The 25,790-nt window shown below is 38.9% G+C and overlaps 1 protein-coding gene across 1 annotated transcript in view; it reads left to right on the top strand.

The window, feature by feature from the left end:
* Positions 1-25,790, top strand: part of sox6 (SRY-box transcription factor 6) — a 325,865-nt gene that overhangs the window by 212,208 nt on the left and 87,867 nt on the right. Inside the window, 4 exon segments of the mRNA XM_052029327.1 lie at positions 4,658-4,778; positions 16,329-16,348; positions 16,350-16,388; positions 16,390-16,410. Coding sequence (XP_051885287.1) covers positions 4,658-4,778; positions 16,329-16,348; positions 16,350-16,388; positions 16,390-16,410 — 201 coding nt within the window.

The following is a 25,790-nucleotide window of genomic DNA, read 5'->3' as shown; positions in this document are numbered from 1 at the left end:
ATTTGATGATATGACATGTAATAGGAATATAACAATGACTTAATCCCTTCCAAACTATTCCATCTTTTCCATTTTCATTGACTTTGAAGACAAGCAAATGTTATTTAAGAACAGACCATTTTGCTGCTGCCTCCCTTCATTCCTTGCTGCCATGAAATAATGCAGCAATACATGGTTTAGTATGACCCTTGAAATCCTCATTTGAGTATCTTGCAGCACATCAGATCAATTCAGACATCTGCTGTGCTTTGCACAGTCAATAGTATGTTTACTGACCATTGGCACACATAAAATTTTAAATTTACTTGCTTTAAGATGGGCACATATCACTGAACCATCCATAATGTCATGATTTCTTTAGATGATTATTTGGGGCCAATGCGCCTTCTTGCCCCAATTTGCACATGCTCCTAAATCTTGTTGGAAATGGATGTTATTTATATCAATGCTTTTCTGGAAAAGGGCAGTGGTTTTAATCTTCCACAGAATACTGAATTCTCCTTCTTTGCCAAGATTATTGGACTAGGACCTGAAAGGGCCACTAAAGGAGGAAATTGCTTTTGTCTCTATATGACATGTCCGATAATCAGTTCTATTGAAGTCCAGTGAAACTGAGCAGGTGATCAGTGTGAAGCCACCTGTCCTTGCATCTCTGCCATGGTTAATTTCACTCCCATAGAGTAACACCACTGTGTATTACCTTATAATGAAACATGAGGGATATATTGCTATGTACAAATAAGCTGGAAGAAGGAATCCTTTTCTGTTGAAAATTGTTATCTTCTTACGTTTAGATAGGTTGGATAGCCATACGAGTGCAGACAGTGACTCTTTAGGAAATGTTACTATTCTGTAAAATAACAGTGTTCTGTCTTGTTGTCAGTTATCTATAGAGGAGCATGTAACATTTTTACCAATATATAGTTTGGTTGGTGCTTTTGTGTAGTTATTGTTCAGTTTGTCTACATGACTTAAGGATTAAAGTGGTGGTGACTATAATAGTGATGGTCAAGCACTACAATAAATGGCTTAATTCCATGAACATAAAGATCTATAAACTCTGATCTTCAATCAAAAACAGCCATGTTTGTACCTTTGATGTCAGGAGTCCTGGTTGGTACAAACCTCTTCAATGGAATGAATTATAGAGTACAACACACTAATGGTACTTACCAACAGGGTTCCATTTCTAGGAATTTATGTCTTTAGTGTAAAGACACCAATCTAAAATTCCCTTAACTTTTCCTCTGCATTCTTCTAGGAAGCAAGATGTTTTCCATGTGAAAGCCTTTGTGCCACATCTGAATCTTGAAAGTATTGGGTGGGTCAAAATGGCATCTCCAAGTAGCCTAGAGGCAGATGACAAACCAACAGAAAAATATAGTGACAGACAAGCTTTTAACTGCTCTTGTTGGCATTGAATCTACACCCTTTAAGATCTCTGTTACCTTTTGGCTTCTACCAAACTTGGATAAATTTGGCATGAATATCTCAATTTAATTTTACTGCAATTGACAGAAAATGGAGTGTGTGGTGTCACCTTAGCTGCATAATTTTTATTTGTAAGTCCAAAGAAAATTGGGCTCTTCCTTTAGCTTCTAGAAAAGAAGCAAGGCAAACATCATGGTGCCTTGAGTATCAGCAGTAAAGATCCACATCCCAATTCCCACTACCAGCCACCTGCTACAGTACTCTCTTAAAATTAGGCAGTTATGAAAAGTTATGAGTAATCTTAACCTTCTTGTGTTGTCCCAATTATATTAAAGGAAGTGGATTGGGGAGGTATTGAACCCAGTTGGACCAAGCTCTTGCATGCAAAGTGCATATTGAAATATTGCAAGCTAATGATTGCAAATGCCTTAACTTTAATCTTTCTTTGTACTGTTGGTATTACTGACTTGAGTCACCATTCTCAACAATAGTTCAAAACATCAGCAGAATCAGGCAGTAATAAACAGAAAAGATGATGTATCACCAATTCTTTGCAACTATTTACTCTTTAGAAGGGGAGGTTGTGTAGGTTTAATTAATAGAAGCTTGCAATTACATAATAGGGGAATTAAGAGACAGAAAAGTGCCCTTTCCAGGTATGAAGACTCTTTAATGAAGCTGCCCTATGGCACAGATGGTAGGGAAAACTGCTGATGTTATGCTTCCTCTTGTATCCTTCTGGCTCGAGTTCAGGAATAGATCAGCATTTGAGTGATTTAATTAGATCAGTGTTCATTGTTGACTTCATGCAGCATAGTCATTAATGTGACTGGGATGGCACTCAGTAGTGGTTAGTGTTAGTTGTGGTTGTGGTTAGGCTGGCACCCACTGTTGATGTAACTCATAATACCAATGCACCAGGTCCTGACAAAATTTTGTTCACAATGAAATAGACTGAGTGCTCAGTTAAGGTCTAGTTTAGGATATAATGAGATCCCGATGCAGCTGAATTCCAGCAGCCTTACTTGTGATACCGGTATTCTTTTTCAGCACTAATCTAAACTAGTTTGATAGAATTAGGTCATTACTCTGTTAACATTAAATTTCAAAGTAGAGCTATGTTCTTTCATGCAATATAATCCTATATGCAGACAGACGCAAATTGTTAAACACTTTCAATTTGAGGTGAGTGCTAAGAAGGAGGACTTAGGGACAAGATCCTAGAACAACAGATGCAGTACAGGACACTCAGGATTGTCTTTCACCACCCACAGTGTTTGGCTTCTTCTTATAATTACTCTTGGCAAAACGATGTAGAGGATATGTCACAGCCAGAACTGTGATAGAGATGATAAACATCACCAGATAAATTATGAGTGGAGTTGTGGTCAGGCTTGCTGGGGAGATCTTTATCATGTCATCATGATGGGTCTGATGTATTCTGTTCATAACATCTGTGGTATGTATTTAACTAATAATAATACTATTAATAATTATTTTTATAGCCAAAGAAAAACAGTTGAGGCTGATTTCTAGTGTTTCTTTGACATACCTCTGGAAATATCAATTTTATTGCCCTTGTATTCTGCAGAAGAGGTGGAATTGGCAGCCACAGAGCAGAACAACAGAAGGAACCGCCAGTCTAGTCATGTACACAGAGGCACCAACATCCAACACATTTTGTTGTTCCTTCAGCATGCATATTCATAAATGCACTTTAAACTCTGGAATATGTTCCTTTGCAGGACAAAAGTGTGAATATTTCAAAAGCAGGAACACATTGTGGATGGTTGTACTGGGAATTTGGATGCTATCCACCAAAGCTTGTGAGAGAGACATGAGGCAGGCCGGTTGCAATCATGTTACCAGTCCAATTACTGGATTGACATTTATGGGATATGTTGACAAGTATCTGATAACTTTAAGGAATTTTAAATAGATGCACATACCCATGCCAACTATTTGATGCAATATTGTACAGTGGCAAATCAATGTACACTTTAAATTAATGTGCAATGAATATCAACATAAATAAAACATATGTATATACATGTAAAAGTTGGGGCCCTGTATATGCACATCGAACAATTCCCAGGTACAGATGAATGGAGAAGCAATCTTGACACTGGAGTTCCCTTATTCCTGGACATATCGGTACACCTGACATATTTGAGTTAAAGTTAAATTATTTTTAAACTTGACACTGAACTAAAGCCATACAAGCTGAAGCTGTAGTAAAACAGGCTAACACTAATAGCTCAGTTGTGTGGTTATTTCATGTGTGACATTAAAGCATGTATGTTAGGATTAGAGCTCTTGATTCAGCCTTAGCCATGCTGAGCTGACTGATCAAACACAGTGGTTCCAGTAAAGACCCTCTCAGTGCCTTCCAGCAGCTAGGTTGATGGGAATGGAGGAATGAGAACAAAGACCCTGTTCCTGGTTCTTTTTAAGTGAGTGGATATTGGATAATGACAAAAATTGGGCTTGATCATGATGCCTTCATGATAGAATAAGCTGCTAATATTCATTGCCTTTGTGCATCCATGAAGAGAAATGGCCCTTCGGCAAGTTATGGAGCACATTAATGCCTATGGAACCATAATCCAGTGTGAGTCAATGCCTCAGCAAAAGAGGGAAGAAAGTTCAAATGATCTAAAAAAACCTGCGCAAAATGAATACAGTTGTGACCTTAACAGCCAATTGTTTAAAGAGTTATCTACCTTTTTCCTCAGCTGACATGTTGTGATCTCTTTGCCTGTTTCAGGGAATCAGCGAAGAACGCTAACCTTCTACCAGTAGAAAATCAGTCCATCAAACTGAACTGAGTTTTCTAAACTTGCCAGGAAGAGACAGCTTGCACAAATCCATAATCCCCAGTGAACGTACAGTGTGTTAACAGGAAACTAGGATTTAAATGGTTTATGAAACATTGTCTATTCATTCTTCACACGGAGAGGTCCTGACCAATGAAAGTATGGGAATTTTACCTCAAGAAATATTATACAAAATGCTTTCAACAAGAATCTTGTACTCCCAACACAAAAGGGAAAACAATGTAGCCTGAGGGGCTTTTGATGTGATGATGTGAAATTGGTAGGGATTAATAGGTTAAGGGAGAGCATTCTGGGAGTCCATGAGCACACGTACACTATCACTGCTGTATAATGCTTGTCAAGATACATTTGTTCTGTGTGTGATCAGAACTCTTGTTGTCCTTTAGCAGGTTCAGGGTCACATGCCTCCACTCATGATCCCAATTTTTCCACACGACCAACGGACACTTGCAGCGGCTGCTGCAGCCCAGCAGGGATTCCTGTTCCCCCCAGGAATAACATACAAACCAGGTAAGCTTAATGACAAGCAATTACTCTGCCGCAGGAGTCAAAGTAGATATTTTCAAAAACTTGAATAAGAAACTGCTATAGAAAGTTATTTTAAAAATTGTTATTGACAATAGTACATTTTGTTTAATCTTTTATTTTATCTATTTATTCCTTACCCCCGTGCCTCCCATGGGAGGCATATCAACATGCAGTCTGTTTCCTTTGGATTCTGTGAGTTTTGATCTAAAGTGCCCTGTGCAGTGTGCATGGTATCATGTTCCATGTGTGACTCTGTTCTTGCGCATAGTTCTTTCCTAATTAATCGTTTTGCCAATAAGCTTGGCTTCAATTTTTAATGGACCTTTTTGGTATTTATGCTGGAAGAGGTAATCTTTGAATTAAAGCCAGTGCCTGGTTCTGCCAGGGTGTCGACTGCACTTCAGATTTTAAGGTGACCACTTAGGGCAGAAAAGTGATCCAAATGCCCCCTTCTAAAAGCATGTGAGGGATACTGGATTTCCATTGTGATTGGAGAGATTGAATGGGTCTTAAAGTTGAACCTCAGAAGCAGAATCTTAGTTTCTAGACTTCCCTTACATCCTTGGGGGCCCATTAAAACAACAATTACAATATGCGGTCTTGGAATGGAGTATCTGGCCAGATTGATCTCTACTCACCACCTACAAAACAGAGGAAGAGAATAATGATTCATTCCTTAGGTAGAAAAGAAGATATAATGTTGCATTCCTATCATCATTTTATTCCTCAGAAGTGTCGATTTTCAATATTTCCCACTTCATCTTGCTTTCATTCAGAGGTTGTGCTCTCTCACCATATTTTTCTCACTGACCAGTTCCCCGACACTTCCTCACTCCTCTATATAATAGCCTTCATGGCCTGCTATCCCTATCTCTGTAACAGATTCCAGTCCTTGCAAGAACTCTTTATCATCCTAGTTCTGATCTCTTATATATCCTTCTCTCCCTTTGCCCCTCCACTTTGACCTGTCTGCAGCTCCTTACTACAACTCCCTTTCCAAACCTCCCTGCCTCTCCGCAGCCCTCTCCTCCTGTAAGACTCTAAATCCCATTTCCTTGAGCAAGATTTTAAACACCCTCAAACATTATAGGCACTATAGGATTATATGTTAATGTTGAAATAATTTGAAAGGCTAATTATACTTAATTTAAGTCAAATGTCCAGTGATCTTTGGACATCAATTACTGCTATAGTATTTGTTAGAAACTCTTTAATACACTGATGATTGTATCTGAATCTGAAATTGATTGGAAATTGATGATGTACTATTTCACTGGAACTGTAGTTGGCATTGCCTAATCCCATTATAAACCGAGTAAGGTCCTGTTTTGAACTGAACTGGTGTTTAGTAAAATGAAGATCCATCACCCGCAATCTTCTCCCACTGGTTCCCCTTCCCCAATTTTCCCATCTGCTCTCCCCACCTCTCTCAGTTGTTTCCATACATCGCCTTCCTCTCCCATCAGACTCCATCATCTTCAGCCTTCTCTTGCTTCCACCTATCACCTCCCAACTTCTTGGCGCTATTTCCACTCTCCCCTCCTCCATCTGCCTATCACTGCTTCCCCCCACCCCCAACCTGGATTCACCTATCGCTTGCTAGCTCTTGCTCCCCCCCTTCCATGCACTTTTATTATACTGGCTATCTCCTCTCTGTCTTTCAGTTCAGGTGACAGGTCTTGACCTGAAACCTCGACTGTCCATTTCCCTCCATAGAATCTGCCTGACCTGCTGACTTCCTCTAGCACCTTGTGTGTTGCTGGAGTTTAGTAAAACCTAGTACTGATTCGACATCAAAGTACATTTTGTTGCTTTGTGTTGTTCTATAATTTATAAGAATTCGCATGAAGTTTTATTTGTATGTCTTATGCCAGTTTAAAATAAATGTTAGCTCTGCTGATTACCCTGTCAGTAAACGCACTATTTGTTTGTAACAGTGCCATTCAGGGGGCATTGATAAGTGGTAGAATGGGCTAAAAAGCAATAGATAGAATTGAATGTTAGGAAGTGGGAGGTAGTAGATATTGTTTATTTAATAAATCAAAAGTAATAACAATGTTATGAATGAGAGGATGTGGAAAGGCATACAAATTTGGAGCTTTAGGTTCATAAGATGTTAAAAGCAGCACCTTAAATGCATAAGGTAAAAAGTAACTAATGGAATGCTGGATTTATTAGAAAAAGGCACAGAATATAAAAGCTGAGGTTCGATGATGCATTATAACCAGCCCATTGTGTGTAGTTTTGAACTCTACTCCATTAAAAGGATGAGGTACAGAGAGGGTATAGACCCGATTTGCTGAGATGCATCCCAGTACAAAGATACTAAGAAAGACTTGAGAAGTTAGAGCAGTTTAATTAGTATAGAGGTGAATTTAAAATAATTAGATATTTATAAGATTATGGAGAAATGGGACAGAGTAGATGAAAACTGCTGCTTCCAGTAATTGAGAGATTTGGAACATTGATATGATTTAGTAAAGTGTTGAAGACTTGTGGAATGCAGTGCCAGAGATGGTGATCAAAACAAATAACAGACTGTAATAACCAGCTTGATAGGTTGTTGAAGGAAAGGAGAAAAAGGAGATATCAGAATTGGCCTGGCATGTAGCGTTAGAACTAATATTGCAGATCTGCATCGATACGAACAGGACAAATAACCAGTTTCTATGTTGCAATTCAGTTTGGGATGATCTAAAATTAAACTTTTGCTTTGTCTGCTATGTCATGTTACCTATGTATTGACATTGGCCTCAGCGACCCAGTGAAGGGGGGTAAATTAGATGGAATCGCTGCTCTTGGTTGCTCACTAGTGACCTACTGAAAAGTGAGTGTGGATAGATTTTGAATGAGGACCCATTGTGTTAGTATTTGATTCTGTAATGCAAGGTTTTAATGTGATGTGCATTACTTTAGGCACAGGAAAACAATTAGTGAGAATAATTGGCACCTCCTTGCTTTTGATGGAGAATGCTGGGCACATAGCAGTAACATCAGGCACTTACATTGGTGAAAAGCCCTGACGGTTATCTGAGCTACCATTGAGGGGTCTGGGAGCAAACTACGGAATCTTCACAGATTATCCTGCGGCCTTCAATGCCACAGAGAAGGGAAGTAAACTGATTTTTTTCATGCTATTAGATTTAGATGGGACTTTCTTCAGAGACACTCATTATCTGCTCCATTTCAAACTTGGCACACTAAGGCACCTGGTCCTGCTACTTGAAGTGTTGGTTTTATAAACTGAGTCAAATGGTCTTGGACTCATAGAATCATATAGCACATGAAACAGGGTCCTTTGGCTCAACATATCCATGCCAACTATTAGGTATCTATCTACTTGCATTAATCCCTTTTACCAGAACTTGGTCTATAGCTTTCCATGTACTGTTGATTCAAGTGCTCATCCAAATACTTCTTAAGTGATGTGAGAAAACCCGAGTCCACCACTCACTCAGGCAGTTTTTGCAGATTCCAAACTGTGTTAAAGTTCTCAGATCCCCTCTAACATCTTCTTCATTACCCTAAACTCAGGACCCCTAGTTTTAAATACTGCTGCTCTGAGTTACTAATGTTGCGTGATATTGCACTGTAAAATTCAGTAATGAGATTTCTGAGCATAATCATTGCAAAAGGCTTGGGATTCAAAACAGTGGTCTTGCTTATCACATGAACAAGAAAGTCATTCCCCTAGGCTCTGCTCAAAACTATTTTAGCACACATTTTCAAACATGCAAGAAGTCTAGGCTTCATTATTCTGGTTCATTCCTCTTAATACACCTTGCTTAACACCAAGTCTTCATTGGTATTGTAGCACACCAGCAGACAATAAATGTGAACTTTACAAGCCACTGCCATGGGCTACCAATCTGTAGTGCTTTAAAGTTGCTGCGGTCAATATTCTATCATTCCCTCAGTCTGTTTAACTCTCTATAGCACTTTGTTTCCATGTTTCAATTTTCATTCCCGGTTTTGGCGTCTTATGATGTTGAAGCTCTTAATGTAGTTTGTGTATGGGCACAGGTATATTACTAATTCAACAACTTCCATTTTTGAATTGCATTAATTATAGACATTATTGTTTGAGTGCCTGTATTTTTAATTTTTTAATACGAAAAGTTCAGAGTGATAACTGTGAATGCAATTGATTTTACTTTATAATCCAGTTCATAGGTTTATCACTCTTATGCTCAGGTTTATATTCCAGCTCAACCAGTGAAGAATAGTTAATTTACATCTTCAATTGTGATAATATAAAAGCCACAGGAAATTTGGAAGGAGCTGGAGACTGGGATGATTTAAATCCTCCAAATTGTAAAACAAAGATTATTTTGTTTCAAGAACCAGGACTATTCTGCATATAGTGCTTCCAATGAAATTACAAGTACTTTTTGAAACTTTCTGGGTTTTGACCAATTCTCATAAACCTTGAACTTTTCTTCTCTATTCTTTTTTTCTAGCCTCTTTTTACATTTTTTCTTAACTTTATTTTCTGTCATGTCCACTATTTATCTTCATTCTGTTATTTACTTGATCTTTTCTCCACCATTTTCCATCATATTCTGTCCCTCCTTTCATTAATTCTTTCAACTCTTTATACTTTTGTCATCCATTTTTCATTTCATTATTATCTTCTTTCTCTTTACTCTCTCAGACTCTTTAAACATGACACAGAAACACTAGTGTGTTGCTGGAAATAAAACTGCCATGCTTAAGAATAGCACTGAGTCTTCTTGAGTTTTTTCACAAGATCACTACCTCTTTCATTGCACCATTGGCATGTTATTTGACAAATTCCAATCAGCTTCAAAGAGCAGAGGGCTGGAAGGGGAGGAAAAGCAAATTGAAACCGACTCTGCTGAACACAAGGGAACCAGAAGAGCCTCACAAGTACTGGGTCCGTGGAACAGACTGGGTGGATGTCAGATGAAAGCATAAGTTGTAATGTTTTATGTAATTTATAGATTATGGTGATTGGAAATGGAAAAATTAACAAAAAGCATTGGAGAAGTCCCGGTTCATGGTGATAAAGGCATTGATTAGGTTTTGGGGAGAAGGGGATAGGCAATGTAGATCAGGGTGAGGGTGAGTTTTAGAGGGGAAAACAAAGTGGGGATCGTTCTGATTAGATATGAGGAGGATGTGAGGTTGGAGGTCAGCAGCGCATTAAAGTTTCACACCTCTGAGCCTGAGGATACACAACAGGTTGGTGGAATTTAATGCAGAGGTTTAACCAATGTTAGAAAAGCATGGCTTCAGTTTGTCTGCTGTTTGGCTGTAAAAAAAATTAACAACCATGTCTTAAATACTTGATAGTCATTTGGGACTTTGTCAATGGTTTTGTGATGAAATAATAAAGGAAATAGTGAGGCAAAGGTGAATTAAATTCCCATCTATGTTAATGAGATGGTCACATTGTATAATGAAGAAGTGTGAAGCAAGGAGGAAGCCATGAGGTACACACCAGGTGACAGTGGACCATGAGAGAAAAATGCTATCTGAGGTAGTGCAGTGCCAATGGTGTGACGGGTAGTAGTGAAACCAGACAGGACACAAATGGTTTTGCAGAGAAAAGCTATCCAAACACACAAGCAGCAATCAATTATGTGCCTCAGGGGTTAATTCTGGGCAGGACAGCAGCCACATTTTACATATTGTTGATGGATCTGACATAGAGAAGACAGTTTTAATACAAATTGGCATATCTACTGAATGAAAAACCATCAGCAGGTGGAAACCAGAGTGACTCAGCAGGGTAACAGAGCATCAGCCAGAAGCCCTTTAAATACTCTGCCTGGCTTTTGCACTCCATTAGCTTAATGGAGATTAAAATTGGGGAGTACATGAGGGGTGTAAAATGAGCAACTGTTTCAAATCTGCCAGTTTTCTGCCAGGAGAGTTAACTTAAAATTACCTCCAATAAGTCACTGAATGAAGCAAATGGGTTTCATCACCCTCTGACGTGTCGGGTACATTGTGAAACCATTAATGCTCCACCCTTATTGCAGTCAATGACACAAATTAATGTAGCAGCTGGGAAGCATTATTAGGCTATGATCTGCAACTGTGTCTTGAACTGTTAAATCCTGAGATATAATGTAAAAATCTGCATGCTGCAAATCTGTAACAAACAGAAAATATTAGATCGGAGAGTAAGCTATTTAACATCTAGAGATAGACAGGCTAATGTTCACGTTCTTTACTGCATTCTAAATTAAGGATCCCATTTCAAAGCATTAAGTCCTCCCCCTCTTTGACTAATCTGCTGTGTCTTTCCAGTTTTTATTCCAAGATGGATTTGTTTAGTTATGAAGTTGTTGGACACCAGCCCCTAGCCTGAGATGTGAGGTTTTATGAACATCTATTCAATCCAAATACTGATTATATATTCTTAAAAATAGGCAATGCAGCAGGAACAAATTATAAGACATTTGAACCCATGTGACACACTATTGTTATGGCCTGGATAATGCCAGCATATGCTGTCTCTCTGGTGAGGGAGCAAAAGTATGGAAGCTTGTTTGGACACGCGTCCTTCAAACAAATTAAATAAAATTTTTTCCTCACGCAAGCATTCTTAATCCGGAGAACAAATTTGCAGAAGATTGCTACCAGCATGTCCATTGACTCTATGCCAAGGAGAGTCAGAGTGGAAGGCAATTTAAAAGCAAACAAACAATCTTAAACAGTGATTATTAAAACTTTTCCAATAGATTGTTTGACAAAATGCACTGACCTGTAGAGATCAGCAAGATCCCCAGTCTCTACTGAAGCAGTTGACCCAGACAAAGCTAATAAAAAATGATGTAGCAGGCTTATTGGGTTGAATATGCTGCACTTAGTCCTTATGTTCCTAACCAGCAGTCAGAATAGAAAATGTTCCTCATTTCTCCTAAACCAAGGGGAAAATCAGCCAGGAACTGCACTCTCAAATGTGATTCAGACACCCCAATGTGAAAGGATGTGAGTGACAATATCCAATGAGTATAATATCTTGTGGTGCCATAATACCCTCCACACGGTAATAGTTTGCCTGTGGTTATCATCTAACCTTGTAAATTGAAGATTAAATATTTAGGCGCACAGTTCCGAAGGAAACTTAAAATTCTTGGAACCCTACACTAGAATCTTTGAGAGAAAAAGAAAACAACTTCAATACAATGAAACAAGGCTAGACTGCTCTTTAAAGCTTTATTTAGAATATAAAAAATATGGGATTTTATGACCCAGAATGGTCATGAAGGAAACCATTTACACTTCCATATTTTCCATACATTAGCTAGTTCACAAATATGAAGTGTGCAAAACTGGAGGTTCCAATTATACTTTATTTCCATGTGGTATTACTTTGTCTGTGATCTGGTGAAAAGTAACAAGTTGCAATGCAAAATCAGTTGAACATAAACCACATTTTAAAAAGTTGAATCTGCTCCAGGTAACTGCACTTACAATTTGTTTTACAACAAAACCTTTTAATAGAAGTAAACACCACTTCTGAGCAGCTGATTGAAGTGTTCCAGCCTCAGGTGAGGTACAAAAGCTGAGGTGTAGTATGCCAGAGTGTGCCAAGGAGGACCAACCAGCCAACATCTGCAGGAATTCAGTTTTTTCTTAGTGCACTAGCACAATGTCTGTAAAATACTACTGCAGGGGATTTTTAGATTATACTTTTAATAAGCTTGACACAAAAGAATCTTTTATGGCATGTAAAACAACATCTGTGGAGTTCCACTTCTCTTGCCTATCCATCTGCACCCCAATCATCCTCCTTCAAAAATAAATGTGTGCATACTTGGTTTCACATCATATTACTGCTGGTCGATTTGGCTGATTTAAGATAATATTTGTTAAAAAAAGAATTCACACCAACAATCCTGGTTGATCATTTTACATTGTTGTTTTATCATTTAAATTGCCCTAAGAGAAAAACAAAATCTCCTAAAGTACCAGACCACAGGACACCAAGGCGAGGTAAGTATTAGGGAAATGCAGCGTAGCAGAGCTTTAGGAGCAGCCAGAGGAGAGATCTTTATGAAGCATATATATTTTCACTGTGGTGCATGGATTGATGAGGTGCAACTTTTTTTTGTGTGTGTTTGTTTCAATGGGTCACAGAGACCGAGAATTCAACTGAGAATGCATGTATGAGGAAAGCAGGGTCCAAGTTGCAGATGGTGTTCTTTTTACTTTTGGCCCTGCTCTTTAATATATTGGATTCCATTTTTGCAAAGTTACGATCTTAATATTCCACCGACCTGCATATTCACTTAATAACTTGATAATTTATCTGAAATATGAACATAGATAACAGTGTGCTTTGAATTATAATATTCTTCTCACTGCAAAGTTAACAAGAAAACACTAATAACAATTGTCCTTCTTTAAATTTCTGCTTAATTATCTCTTGGTGGGTGGTTGGACAAGCTAGATTTCCTTCCTTAATACCTATGTTGCCACATTGAAATAAGACCCCTTTCTCAAAGAGAGTATAGACCTGTTCTCAGGTTAAATATTTGATGGAATACTTTGGTCAGAACGAATAATGCCACTCAATCCTTTGCTATTGAACTGCCAATTAACCAGATTTTATTATATTATACTACAATATCTTTCAATTATCTATTGGTTTAAGACAATTGCAAACTTGCTGATTGCATATACAGATCAATTCAGTAATTTTCAGCAGTTTCTACTACATTTTAATTACATGTTTTAATGAGTACATTTCTTTCATAATGGAAACATTTAAAGGGAAATATGCAGAGTAACAGATGTCTCTCTTCATACTCCCTTCTCCACGCTGAGAATCCAACACTTGACTGTGGTATTGGCAGAACAATAATGCATCAGATAGCTGGTCACTTATGGTCCAAACAATGATCGAATTTAGATTAATGACTTCCAACACTACAATACTTTCCAATGGGGTATTAAACTCTCTGGGGAATATGTTGCTGTTATCTTGGAATGAGCTTAATGTTTGCTCTTTTATTGTCAATTTTGATCTTTTGTTACTTTTCATCTTAATGTTTGGTTTTTGTATCTGTGGACAATTGCTTGTTACTGGTTTATGAAGCTGCCTTTCAGTTGCTATTTCTCTATCATTGTCATTTCCTATTACAGTCACTTCAGACTTCCATGTGAGCCTTGCATTTTCTTTTTATTGCAATTGAATGGTTTTGGACAAGGACAATGAAGAGAATTATTAATTCTATTTGACATTGAAAGTTTCTCATGATTGGTTGGCTCAAGATGCTCCACAAAGAAATATTATTTTCTGTATAAAATGTCCGTTTCCATGATGAATTTTTCTTGCCAACTTGAAGTGGTTGATTTAAAAAGAAAATCTAACGAATCTTGACAATCTTGCTTATAGCTCAATAAATTAATATTAATTCATTTAACTCCAATGAAGGCATCAATGGTCAAGAGTTCATTAGCATGGGCTGCTGCTGTTCATACCAGGTAGCTTGCTGGTCTGCAGTATCCCAGCTCCAGCCATGAGGTCTGAGCAGTGGTAGGGTATCCAACAGTGCAATGGAGAAACTCATTCTCAATACCATCCTCAAAGTCTTTCATATTCAGCAAAGGTATGACCCAACTTTGCCAACTCTTAAAGCTAGCAGGAGTTTTTAAAGGTCTCCTGGACATTTAAAATCCATAAAGTGAAAATAAAGAAACACAACTTTAAAAACCCTATTATTTTAAAAAATGATATTGACTAAAGCACTTATAAATAATTAAAAATGTTAAAATAAATACACATTTAAAGAGAGGAACTTGCTTTCTTTCTCCACAGCTTTACAGTTCCCATTGAAATCAACCATGGATCCTGCATTTGACCCATACAGCAGTGGATCTGAGAGTAGATTCCCCCACTTTAAAATGCCAAGGGATCTTGGCAAGGACAGTGATCCGCTACTGGAGTCTGTGACGTCCCGTGGCGAATGTGGCTGGGAATTGTACAGTGAAGCTCAGCAAGAAAGTTGAGCTGATGTGTGCCTACACAGGAATCCTGGAGTTTACCAGAATTTATGTTGAGGAGACTTCAGATCAATCCTGGATTGTGGCCAATCCCACTGGGCCCCGTTTAAGTGTACATCTTCTTATTCCATGATAGGTCTTGGTAATTGACTGGAGTTTTATTTTTCATTTTATATTCCAATCACTTAATGAAGGAAAATAATCTTGATTATGGGGCTCACACAAGCTTATGTATGAGGAAACAGTAAAGTTGGAGAGGTGAGAACATTTGCAAAACTCAGCCATTTAAAAGGTTTAATGTAATTGTTTGAAGGACTAGAGAGGTATTGGGGGGGAAAAATCACCCATGGTGTGCAGAAAAGATTCACAAGTATGTGCCTGGGACTACAGGGCTTGTTATAAGGAAAAACTGGATAGGCTGGGACTGTTTTCCCTGGAGCGAACTGGCTGGGGGGTGATCTTATAGAGGTACATAAGATAATGAGGGGCATAGATAAGGTGGCTGGTCACAGTCTTTTAACCAGGGTGGGGGGAGTCAAAAACTAGAGGGCATAGGTTTAAGGTGAGAGGAGAAAGATTTAAAGCGGATCTATGGGACAAGTTATTTGCAAGGTGGTGTGTATATTGAATGGATTGCTAGAGGAAGTGGTTGAGGTGGGTAAAATTACTACATTTAAAAAGCATTTGGACAAGTACATGGATAGAAAAGGTTTAAGAGGGACATGGTTCAAACACAGGCAAAATTTGCCTAGCTCAGAGAAACAAAGGACTGCAGATACTGGAATCTAGATGAAAAAACACTACGATGCTGGAGGAACTCAGCAGGCCACGCAGCATCCATGGGGTAGCTCAGATCGGCATCATGGTTGGCATGTATGAGTGGGGCTGAAGGGCCCTGTTTCCTATGCCATATAACTCTATGAATGCTGATAGTTTTGCCGTGGAACTGCCAACATTTTCCAGCAAAATGTGGGCTATTGTTTTGGCTTGGGATCCAATAATGCTGCCATGTGGACCTTTTTAAACTAAACATTAAGGACATTATGTTACTGATACTATATATCTTTTTTTTTAAACAACAAGTCCCCGTAGTGTTCATTATATGAAAAGATTGTTTTGAGATCTGTTTATCCTGATCAGCTAAAATACTGACCATCATCCCATGGGTGGGTAACCTTTCACATTAAATCTTGTCAATAAAGAGACTTATTTCAGTACAGACCTTGCATTAATTGAAACACATTGATGAGAGGCTTGTTATACTAGTAATTTTTTTTTATATCTGAGTAAGTGTAGAATTTTACCCTGAAAAATTAAAAGAGCAGATCTTCCCCATTCTCAACGGTTTTGCCTTCGAGCCATCTGTGCACAAAAGTTCCAAGTACACATTGCATGTTTCTGCCCAGCTGAGGCTTTTGTTTGGCAGATGTTCGGGCTCAGTGCAACGGCGTGGTGTAAAAGCAGAGGCAGAGGCCGCTGTTGGCACATGTTCGGTGTGATTCTTTTTGCTCATTGTCTGAGCCTGTGTGCATTGTTCTTCATCGACAGGTGATAGCTACCCTGTGCTAGCTCATTCCGTCGACAATGGCAGCTGCAGCTGCGTCTGGACCTCAGCCCATTACAGCTCCAGGTATGTGCCACAACAAGAATCTGGGATGGGGAGCCAAAACATAATGCTGAATGCCAATAAGAAAACTTGAGATTTTTGTTCTTTTCACTGTCAAGCAAATTAACAACTTTAAGTTCTCAATGAATAGCAGCATGGAAAATAGGTTTTTTTGGGTATTACAGTGTTGAACATGGTTAGTATCATTTTAAAGCAGCCATATGGTCAGGTTTTGCAGTGTGACTCAGTGGAGTCCAGCTCCTGGCTGCTTTCCCACAGGTTTTACATTTGAAGTCTGCTGCAGGTCTCCTGCAGGTTGGTTGAATGCACAGTGGGTGACATTTCTGACAGTAGATTCCACCCAGTAAATTAGGTGGCTAGTTTACACTGGAGAATGTCATAATCTGCACAAAACTGCTACATTGCAAGATGATCTTCTTGGTAATGCTGAAGTCCGGTCCCATCAAGCATGTATTTTGTGACTCTATTATTTTTGTAGGTATTAAATGTGCTTGCATTCACATGCAGCACTGAGGGAGTGCTGTACCACAAAGGTGAGATACTAAACCCAGGTCCTGTCTTCAGTTTGATTGTACGTAAAACAATCCAAAGGCACAATTTCCCCCAGTATTTTGGATAATGCTCATTTCTCAATTTACCTCAGTAAACAGATTGGCCGAGAACACGAATCACAAAATGCTGTTTTTAGGTGCTATTTTCAATAAGAAATGAACCGTTTATTGAAAATCTCAGACTTAGAAACATAGAAACATAGAAAACCTACAGCACAATTCAGGCCCTTCAGCCCACAAAGCTGTGCCGAACATGTCCCTACCCTAGAAATTACTAGGCTTACCCATAGCCCTCTATTATTTCTCAGCTCCATGTACCTATCCAACAGTCTCTTGAAAGACCCTATCATATCCGCCTCCACCACCACTTCCGGAAGCCCATTCCATGCACTCATCACTCTCTGAGTAAAAAAAAATTACCCCTGACATCTCCTCTGTACCGACTCCCCAGCACCTTAAACCAATGTCCTCTTGTGGCCACCATTTCAGCCCTGGGGAAAAGCCTCTGGCTATCCACCTGATCCTGCCTCTTATCATCTTATATACCTCTATCAGGTCCCCCTCATCCTCCGTCGCTCCAAGGAGAAAAGGCTGAGTTCCCTCAACCTACTTTCATAAGGCATGCTCCTCATTCCAGGCAGCATGCTTGTAAGTCTCCTCTGCACCCTTTCTGTGGCTTCCACATCCTTCCTGTAGTGAGGCGACCAGAACTGAGCACAGTACTCCAAGTGGGGTCTGACCAGGGTCCTATATAGCTGCAACAATACCTCTCAGCTCCTAAATGCATGGTCTGTGATTTCCATTCCAGTGTGGGTGCACAGCACACCCCACACATGCACAGCAGCATCTGAAGACATGGAGGGTCAGCCTAGCCACCTTGTAAGTGCATGGCCTGTGCCTTCCTTGGGCTGCTTCCGCAGAAGCATGTTTCCATATTATGACTTTAATTGGGCTGCCTAATCAGGCTGGTACTGGTAACCCCACTAGGTTAAATCCCCTTTACGGTAGGTATTTTACTGGGCCTTCTTCCAGTCTGTCAACCCCTCCCTGTACAAGATGCAGCCCTAATCCTGCTTCCAAATTTACCACTCTCAACTGGTGCTCCATCCCATCCATTGATCTGTCAGCCTAACCTGGCCTCTTCTTTCCAGTCTGCCAATTACTTCCCACTTAACCACTGATCACAGACCTTGAGAACCTCCATCCCCTCACCAACTAGCAATCCAATCCCCAACTGCCAGCTCCAATTGGTAGACCTATCCGTCTTCATTATCAATGCTTATTTCCTACTAACAACTCTAATGCAAGCTCACCCACAACAATTGCAAAATCTATCTACCACCAATCGCTCGCAGCTAGTCCAAGCCCCAAAACGTCGACCCAACAGTTAGTGGGGAGGGAGGGATCGGGGAAGGTGGTTTGGGTGGTTCTGGTGAGACAAGATTTAATTTACAAAATTAAAGAGAGACGACAATATGATATTACATGCTAGCAAAATGAGTAACAATAACTTGTGTCTGTCAGGAAAGAACAGAGCGTAGAATCATACTAGCATTCCTCCAATTAGAAATACGGAAAAAATGGTAAAAAGACAAAACTGAAAACTCTTTATATGAATGCATGCTGCAATTAATGGTGCAAATAAAAATAAATGGATACAATCCAATAGTGATTGCAGAGATGTAGTTGCAAAGTGATAGAGGTTGGGAATTAAATATTCCAGGATACTTAACTCTTAGAAGAGAAAGGCAATATGCGAAAGGTGGGCTGACAGCTCCGATAATAAAGTTTGTGAGAAAGGCAGTGGAAAAAATGCATCATCGCTCAGAAAACCCAGAAGTAGAATCAGTCTGGATGAAGCCAAGAAACAGCAAGGGGCAAAAAGCTTTGCTGGAAGTTGTCGATAGTCCCCAAACAATACCGGTAATATAGGGCGTAAGTATAAATCAGGAAATTAGAGCTGCATGTAACAAGGGTAATGCATTAGTAATGGGGTTACATATCAATGGGGCAAAGCAAAGGACCAAAAGTGTAGTAACACAGAGGTTGAATTTATGGAGCATGTACAAGATGTTTTTCTAGATTGGTATGTTGAAGAATCAATTAGAGGAAGACTATTTCAGCTATTGTATTGTGCAAAAAAGAAAGGTTAATTTAAGGAATCTTTAGGGATGTTAATGCTAAGATCCAAAGTGATTTAGATCAATCCAAAACCAGAGTCTTAAATCTAAAAGTAAACTACAAAGGTATGAGGTGTGAGTTGTCTATGCTAGATTGGAAAACTATATTGAAAGACATGACAGTAAACAAGAAAAAACTAACATTTGAAGAACTAATACACAAAGTATCCTTTTAAAGCCAACAGGAAATTGGTCCAGCTGTGGCTAATAAGAGAAGTTAAAGATAATATTAGAACAAAGGAAAAGACTTATAGTATTGCCAAAAAGTATGCTAATCCTGTGGATTGGGAAACTCAGAATTCAGCAAAGAAAGACATATATGAAGAAATGGAAGGTAAAATACAAATGTTAGCTAGTAAGAAACATAAAAACAGACTAAAAGCTTCAAAAAATATGTAAAAGAGGAAAAGATTAGTAGAAGTCGCTTACAGAATGATGCGGGGCAGGCACAGTAGTGTAGCGGTTAGCGTAACGCTATTACAGTGCCAGCAACCTGGGTTCAATTCCCGCCACTGTCTGTAAGGAGTTTGTATGTTCTCCCTGTGTCTGCGTGGGTTTCCTCCGGGTGCTCTGGTTTCCTCCCACATTCCAAAGACGTACGGGTTAGGAAGTTGTGAGCATGCTATGTTGGTGCCAGAAGCGTGGCGACCCTTGTGGGCTGCCCCCAGAACACTCTACGCAAAAGGTGCATTTTACTGTGTGTTTTAATGTACATGTGACTTATCTTATCTTATCTTATATTGAATAAGGAAACTGCAGAGAACTTAAATGAATATTTTGATTCTGTATTGTGGAAGAGGATATAGACATCTTCCAGTAAAGAGTGGAGAGATGCAAGTCAATGAGGAGCAGAAGGAAATTAGCATTAGTAAAGCAATCAAGAACTCAATGGGACTGCAAAGTAATACATTTTCAGGATCCGATGACATGCATTTCATGGTCTTCAAAAAGGTGGTTATGGAAATAATGGATTAAGTGTGTTCCAGCATCCAAAATTCCGTACATTCAAGAATGGTTCCTGCAGATATAATCCCCAGTATTTAAGGAAGGAGGAAGAGAGAAAACAGAAAATGCAAATTTATTAACCTGATGTCATTAGCAGGGAAAACATCCTAATTCATTATTAAGGAAGCGATATCAGGCTACTTAGTGATGGGATTAGGCAGTGTTAACATAGATTTGTGAAAGGGAAATTTGAGACTGAAACCAGCCGAATAGATGATGAGGAACCAATAGATTTGTGCATTTGGATTTTTAGATGGCATTTGACAAAGAGTTTATTAAACAGAATTGGAGCACTGGGGGTTGGGGGTTATATATTGACATGTACTGAGGAGTAGTTATGGACAGTAGAACAGAAAACAGGAATATATTTTTGGGTTGGGAGGCTGTGACAAGGGAGTGCAGCAGGGATCGGTGCTGTTGCTCCGGCTGTCTACAATCTATGGCAATGATATGGTGAGGGGACCAATGATAATTTATCCAAGTTTGCTGATTACACAATGCTGGATGGCTGTCTGCACTGTGAGCAAGATGCAGAAAAATTCAGGGAGATATAGCCAAAGTAAGTGAATGAGTGGATAGAATATAATGTGAAAAAAATGTGAGGTCATCTATTTCAGTAGAAAATAGAGAAGAAGGAAGTATTTTTTAAATGGTGAGAGATTGAAAGGTTTTGATTTTCAGAGGGATCTGTGTGTATCCTTCTACATAAATCACTGAAGGTTAGTATGTAGGTACAGCAAGCAATTAGGAATATTACATTGATCTGTATTGCAAGAGGATTTGAATACAAGAGTAAAGATGTCAAACTACAATTATATAGGATTCCAATGAGAACAAACCTGAAATATTGTGTGTAGATCTGGTTTCCCCACTTCAGGAAAGATATATTTGTGGTAGAGGAAGTGAAACCATATTTTACTGGATTGATACCCGAGATGAGAGGGCTTTGCCCTATGAGGAGAAATTAAGCAAACTTGGCCGATGCTCCAAAGAGGTAACCTCATTATAACCTGCTAAATTTTTTGAGGCTTGACAGGCTAATGCAGTGATGGTGATACCTCTGGCTGGGTTGTCTTGGGCCAGAAGTCACAGTCTCAAGATAAGGGGTCGGTCATTCATGTCTGAGATATAAAGACATTATTTTACACAGAGGGTAAGGAATCTTTCGAATTCTCTACTCAAGAGAGCTGTGGAGGCACAGTTGCTGAAAATATCCATACAGAGAATGATAGATTTTTGCATATTAAGGGAATCAAGGGATGTGGATTAGGGTGGTGCAGGAAAGTGGTGCTGAGGTAAAAGATTATTCTTGATCTTATTGAATGGCAACACAGGCATAAGGACCCAAATTACCTACTCCTGCTTCTATTTATCATGTTCTTATGATCTTCAACTGTCGCTCCCACCCTTGGTCTATTTCTGTTCAATGACTCTGGGACCCAGACCAACTCCCAAGCTCATAAAATTTCCTTTGTGCACTTCGCCATGATAATGTTCATGCTGGGACAGCCTTTAGTGCATAAGGGTGATTCAGTAGTGCACAACTTTTTGACTTTGTGCACCATTGATTATACCAAGCACAGGCACTTGATCAGAATGCTTGTTGGCTTGCCATGAGGCATCTGAGTAACACAGCTTAAGAGGCATCAACTAATTTCTGGGCAATTATTTCATCATCAATCTGTTTGTAGAACCTTACTGCATGCAAATTAGCTGTCATGTTTGCTTGCAGAATAGTAGTGACTATACTTGAAAAGAACATCATTAGGGATGCTCTGAATGTCCAGACAATGTACAAAATGTTATAGGAGAGAAAGTACCTTGTGTGTTATACATTTTCTAGGCATGTGTAAGGGTGAAAGTGACTTTAATTTTTTTTTAATCAGTATGGTTGTGTAAATTTCTTACCGCTATGTGCATATCACCAGCAAAGCTTTGAACACTTTCTTACCAGAACAACGTACTGACCCATTACCAGCTTTCATCTCTGGTGCCTGTACTGAATTTACACTATCAGCTGGAAGCCTTGCCCACAGCCTGTACATGAGTGGGAAATTTCAGGCATATGGCCTATGGTTTGAAAATCGGATGGAACGAACACAGGCAATGACAACTATAAAGTCACACATTTTCCCCTCCTCTCCACACTGCACCTTTCTCCCTCTGTCTTGTGTTGTCATTGGGAAACATTCCGTGGCACAGGGTCTCTGAATTGAAAAGGTCATTACTACAGAGTGAAACTGGACAGTGAACATTGGTAGGCTGTTGAGTTTGGGAGTACAGTACAGCTCAGTGCCACAATCCACAAATTCATTGGGAATTTCAGCCTTCCGTGTACTTATTCATTCTAGTTGTGAAACTTGTGGCAGCTTTTGTATTGTTACCAATTTAATCAGGATTCTGGGAAAGAGGCAGGCTTAATCCAGCAGCAGCTGATGTGTTCGTTGCTAAAATCTGCTCCTAGTGTCAGGTACAGATGCCAATGAAAATCTGGGCCTGCAAGTCTGGTGCAAGTGTAAGTGCCCCACATATAGACCATGGAAGCCAGCTTCCAGATGCTGGTCTCCTGGATTCCAAACTATAAATGGCCACAATATAAAATCAGCTTTTGTGCAGTATTTATGTTCTGAGTCACTATATTCCTAAGAGGGGGTGTTTCATATCAGGCTCTCCTGATAAGCAGTATAGGGTTCACAGTTCCTATTGTCATGCTTGTTAATGAGATTTGACTCTACGATTTTTACCACAATATTACAAAGAGAGAAGATGAGGGCATTCATTGGCTGTCTTGCGTATCATTGTTAATTAAAAGCATTCACCTCACATTTAACCCTTGGATAGGGAATTGTTAATGTGAGAGTAAAAAGACAGAACATAACCGATAATGGCAGATAGCATTTAAGCATTAAAACTTTAAATGGCAAGGATTGTTACCAAACAAAGCAAGTACTTTTTGAAAAATGTGACATGCAACTTTTCTTCTAGATACAGTAGTGTAATTTGTCCTTCACTGCTTATCGCTTAGAGCTTTAATGAGCCTTGGCAAGTCCTAACAATGCATGCAGCTGCAATACAAGCACCAACAGTTCCACCATCCGATTGGAATTCATGTACAGTAGTTGAATGTTGAGAGAAACAAATAGAGTAGTGGGAGTGGGGGTGGGTGCGGTGGGAAAGAGAATGAAAATGGAATGCACAGATGCCGGTTAAAGAGTCTTCTTCTTAACTGTAAACAAAGTATACTTTGGATAATGACCTTTTGTGGTTATGCCGGGTGCTGGTCCAAAGCAGTACTGAAGCATTTCTCAACACGCCTCAGGGGCAAAATAATGGTAGAGCGAAGGCCAAAGAATTCTATTTTTAGTGGAACAGCACAGCAGATGGAGTCATGAATAGTCATATATCTGAAGGAAGGCCGAGAGGCTTTAAACATTAATTTGGATAATGTATTTGTTTAACCCTGGGAACAATTCAGAAACTATAACTCTGAGGGCATTGCATGTATTTGACCTTTTAGCTGAAAGGGGAGACAACTGAGAAGAATGTTACAGAGACATTCTTAGAGCAGGTTTCAGTGTTTACTCAATTGTTCACAAAATTTCAGATGTCTGCAAATTCAAATTATGTTTCAGGATCTTTTTTCTGCCACTTCCTCATTCAGAAACAGCCATGAAAAAGTTAGTGGTGTTGTTCCAGTAAGAGCTTTTTGCTGCATTAGTTTAGTGTCAGCATCAACAGCTGACAGCCCAGAGCAACAGGGGCCGGTCAATGAATCCTAATGGGAGGCTTCAGCAACAAATAATAGCAAAGTTGCCTGATTTGCCAGTTCAAGGTCAAGTGTACAGACACTGCTGTGTGTAAAAGAAAGAAAACAACAGAGGTGAAGGTAAAATAATACATTTAAATCCTGAAGCCTTTATATTTTTTTTAGAGTCTGAGAGGCAACTAATTCCTTCCAGGACATTTGGTTTTAATGATTTGACACAGCAAAATAAAGTGATATAAGGTGCTTATAAAATTATATTACTTTCTCTTTTACTAAAACATCCTTCAATAAACCGTGGTTTGTAATATGGCTCACATTTTATCTTTAGTAGAGAATGATATAAAGTGCCTTTTATAATATGCTTATCATGAGATTGCCAAAAGAGGTTCTTAGAGTGACAGTGTATATATTAATTCCAAATCTTATAAGACCAGTGGCTGATGGAACAAATCATTTTATAATGCAAACTTAAATTGGTAATTTTTTGCTGAAAACATGTTTGGGAGACATTTTTTGATCTGAATTTAACACAATTGATGTAAATTCACCAAGCAGATTGTGTCATTTCAATGCCTTACCTCTGTGATAAAAACATTACGTAGATCTAATACCGCTCCCTGTTTTTTAAGCAAGATTTCCTTAAAAAAAAATTTGAAAAATACAGTCCTTTTAAGAAAATTATTTTATCCCTATTTATAGAAATTAAGGTCAATCCTGGTCAGTTCCCACTTCCATCTGCCTTGGTAATCCATGATTCATCAAGTTTTATTGTTTGCCACCTCAGTCTTTCAAGAATATTATCCTAACAAGGACATAGTGAATAAGATGCATAAATGTCCTTCCGTGTTTTTGAAATCAGACCTTGCCCTGACCTAAACCTCCTCCTATCAGCTTACAATTTAAGTACTTCCTGAAGATAGAAATAATAGAACAAAAAAAAATTGGTGGTTATTGAGTCTCATTAACTCCTTGACATAACATTAGTATCTTTAGATTCCCGCTCTGATAATTTCTCTGAATGTCTTGGACTCTTAGTATGGAATTCAGCTTCCTTTTGGTCTTATCATTTGTTATGCAGGGATGGGAGGGCGTTAACTATATTTGCTGTATTTTATTTTAACATGTGGGAGGCATGTTGGAGAAAGGCAACTTTTCAACTAAATCCATATTAAATCAAATCTAAATTGTTCTTTGGTCTTCTGCTGTGCCAACCACAAATCCGACCATAAAACACTGGGCGTGGACTTGCTTATATCAATTCATTCTGTCATGACCTTTATTACTAAATAAGAAGTGTTTGCAGTCCAGTGGTAGGGTATAGTTATGTATAACGAATTAAATTCTTCAAAATGGCTGCATTGGCACTACATGCTAAAATTTGTGCACAACTGTTAACAACTGATTATTCCATTGAGAATCAACAGATAACTGCAGTGCACAGGTCAATATGTTCCTGATTGCCACACTTTTGCATTACAACACAGAAGTCCAGGAAGTGCTGCAGGTCAGGTGCAAAGTGCACTTGACCTGCCAATCCACTGCTGGACTCAAATACTGTGTCCAGTGGTTGACCTCCATCGTGCTGAGGGGCCAGATAACTCCATATCTGGCTCGTCAGCTGTATCCCAGTTATAGCTGGTATATGCAACATGTTTGGATTGAAGAGGTAAGTGCAGGTTAGTAATGTGCTTTTCTTCATTTTACTTATATTAAAGTTTTAAATTAAACGTAATTTTCAGCAAGTTTTAACATTTTATTTTAAGTAATTTTTTTAAATTATTTAAACCTATGGCAACTGTTTATAACTGACTTTGACTATCAGCTCATGTTGTTAAAAGGCCATTAACATGGGCCAGGGTGATTACTGAAGCCTGATTAGTA

This window comes from Pristis pectinata, chromosome 14 (assembly GCF_009764475.1).
Source record: "Pristis pectinata isolate sPriPec2 chromosome 14, sPriPec2.1.pri, whole genome shotgun sequence".
Lineage (NCBI taxonomy): Eukaryota > Metazoa > Chordata > Chondrichthyes > Rhinopristiformes > Pristidae > Pristis > Pristis pectinata.
This window is presented reverse-complemented; position numbering and strand designations above follow the sequence as displayed.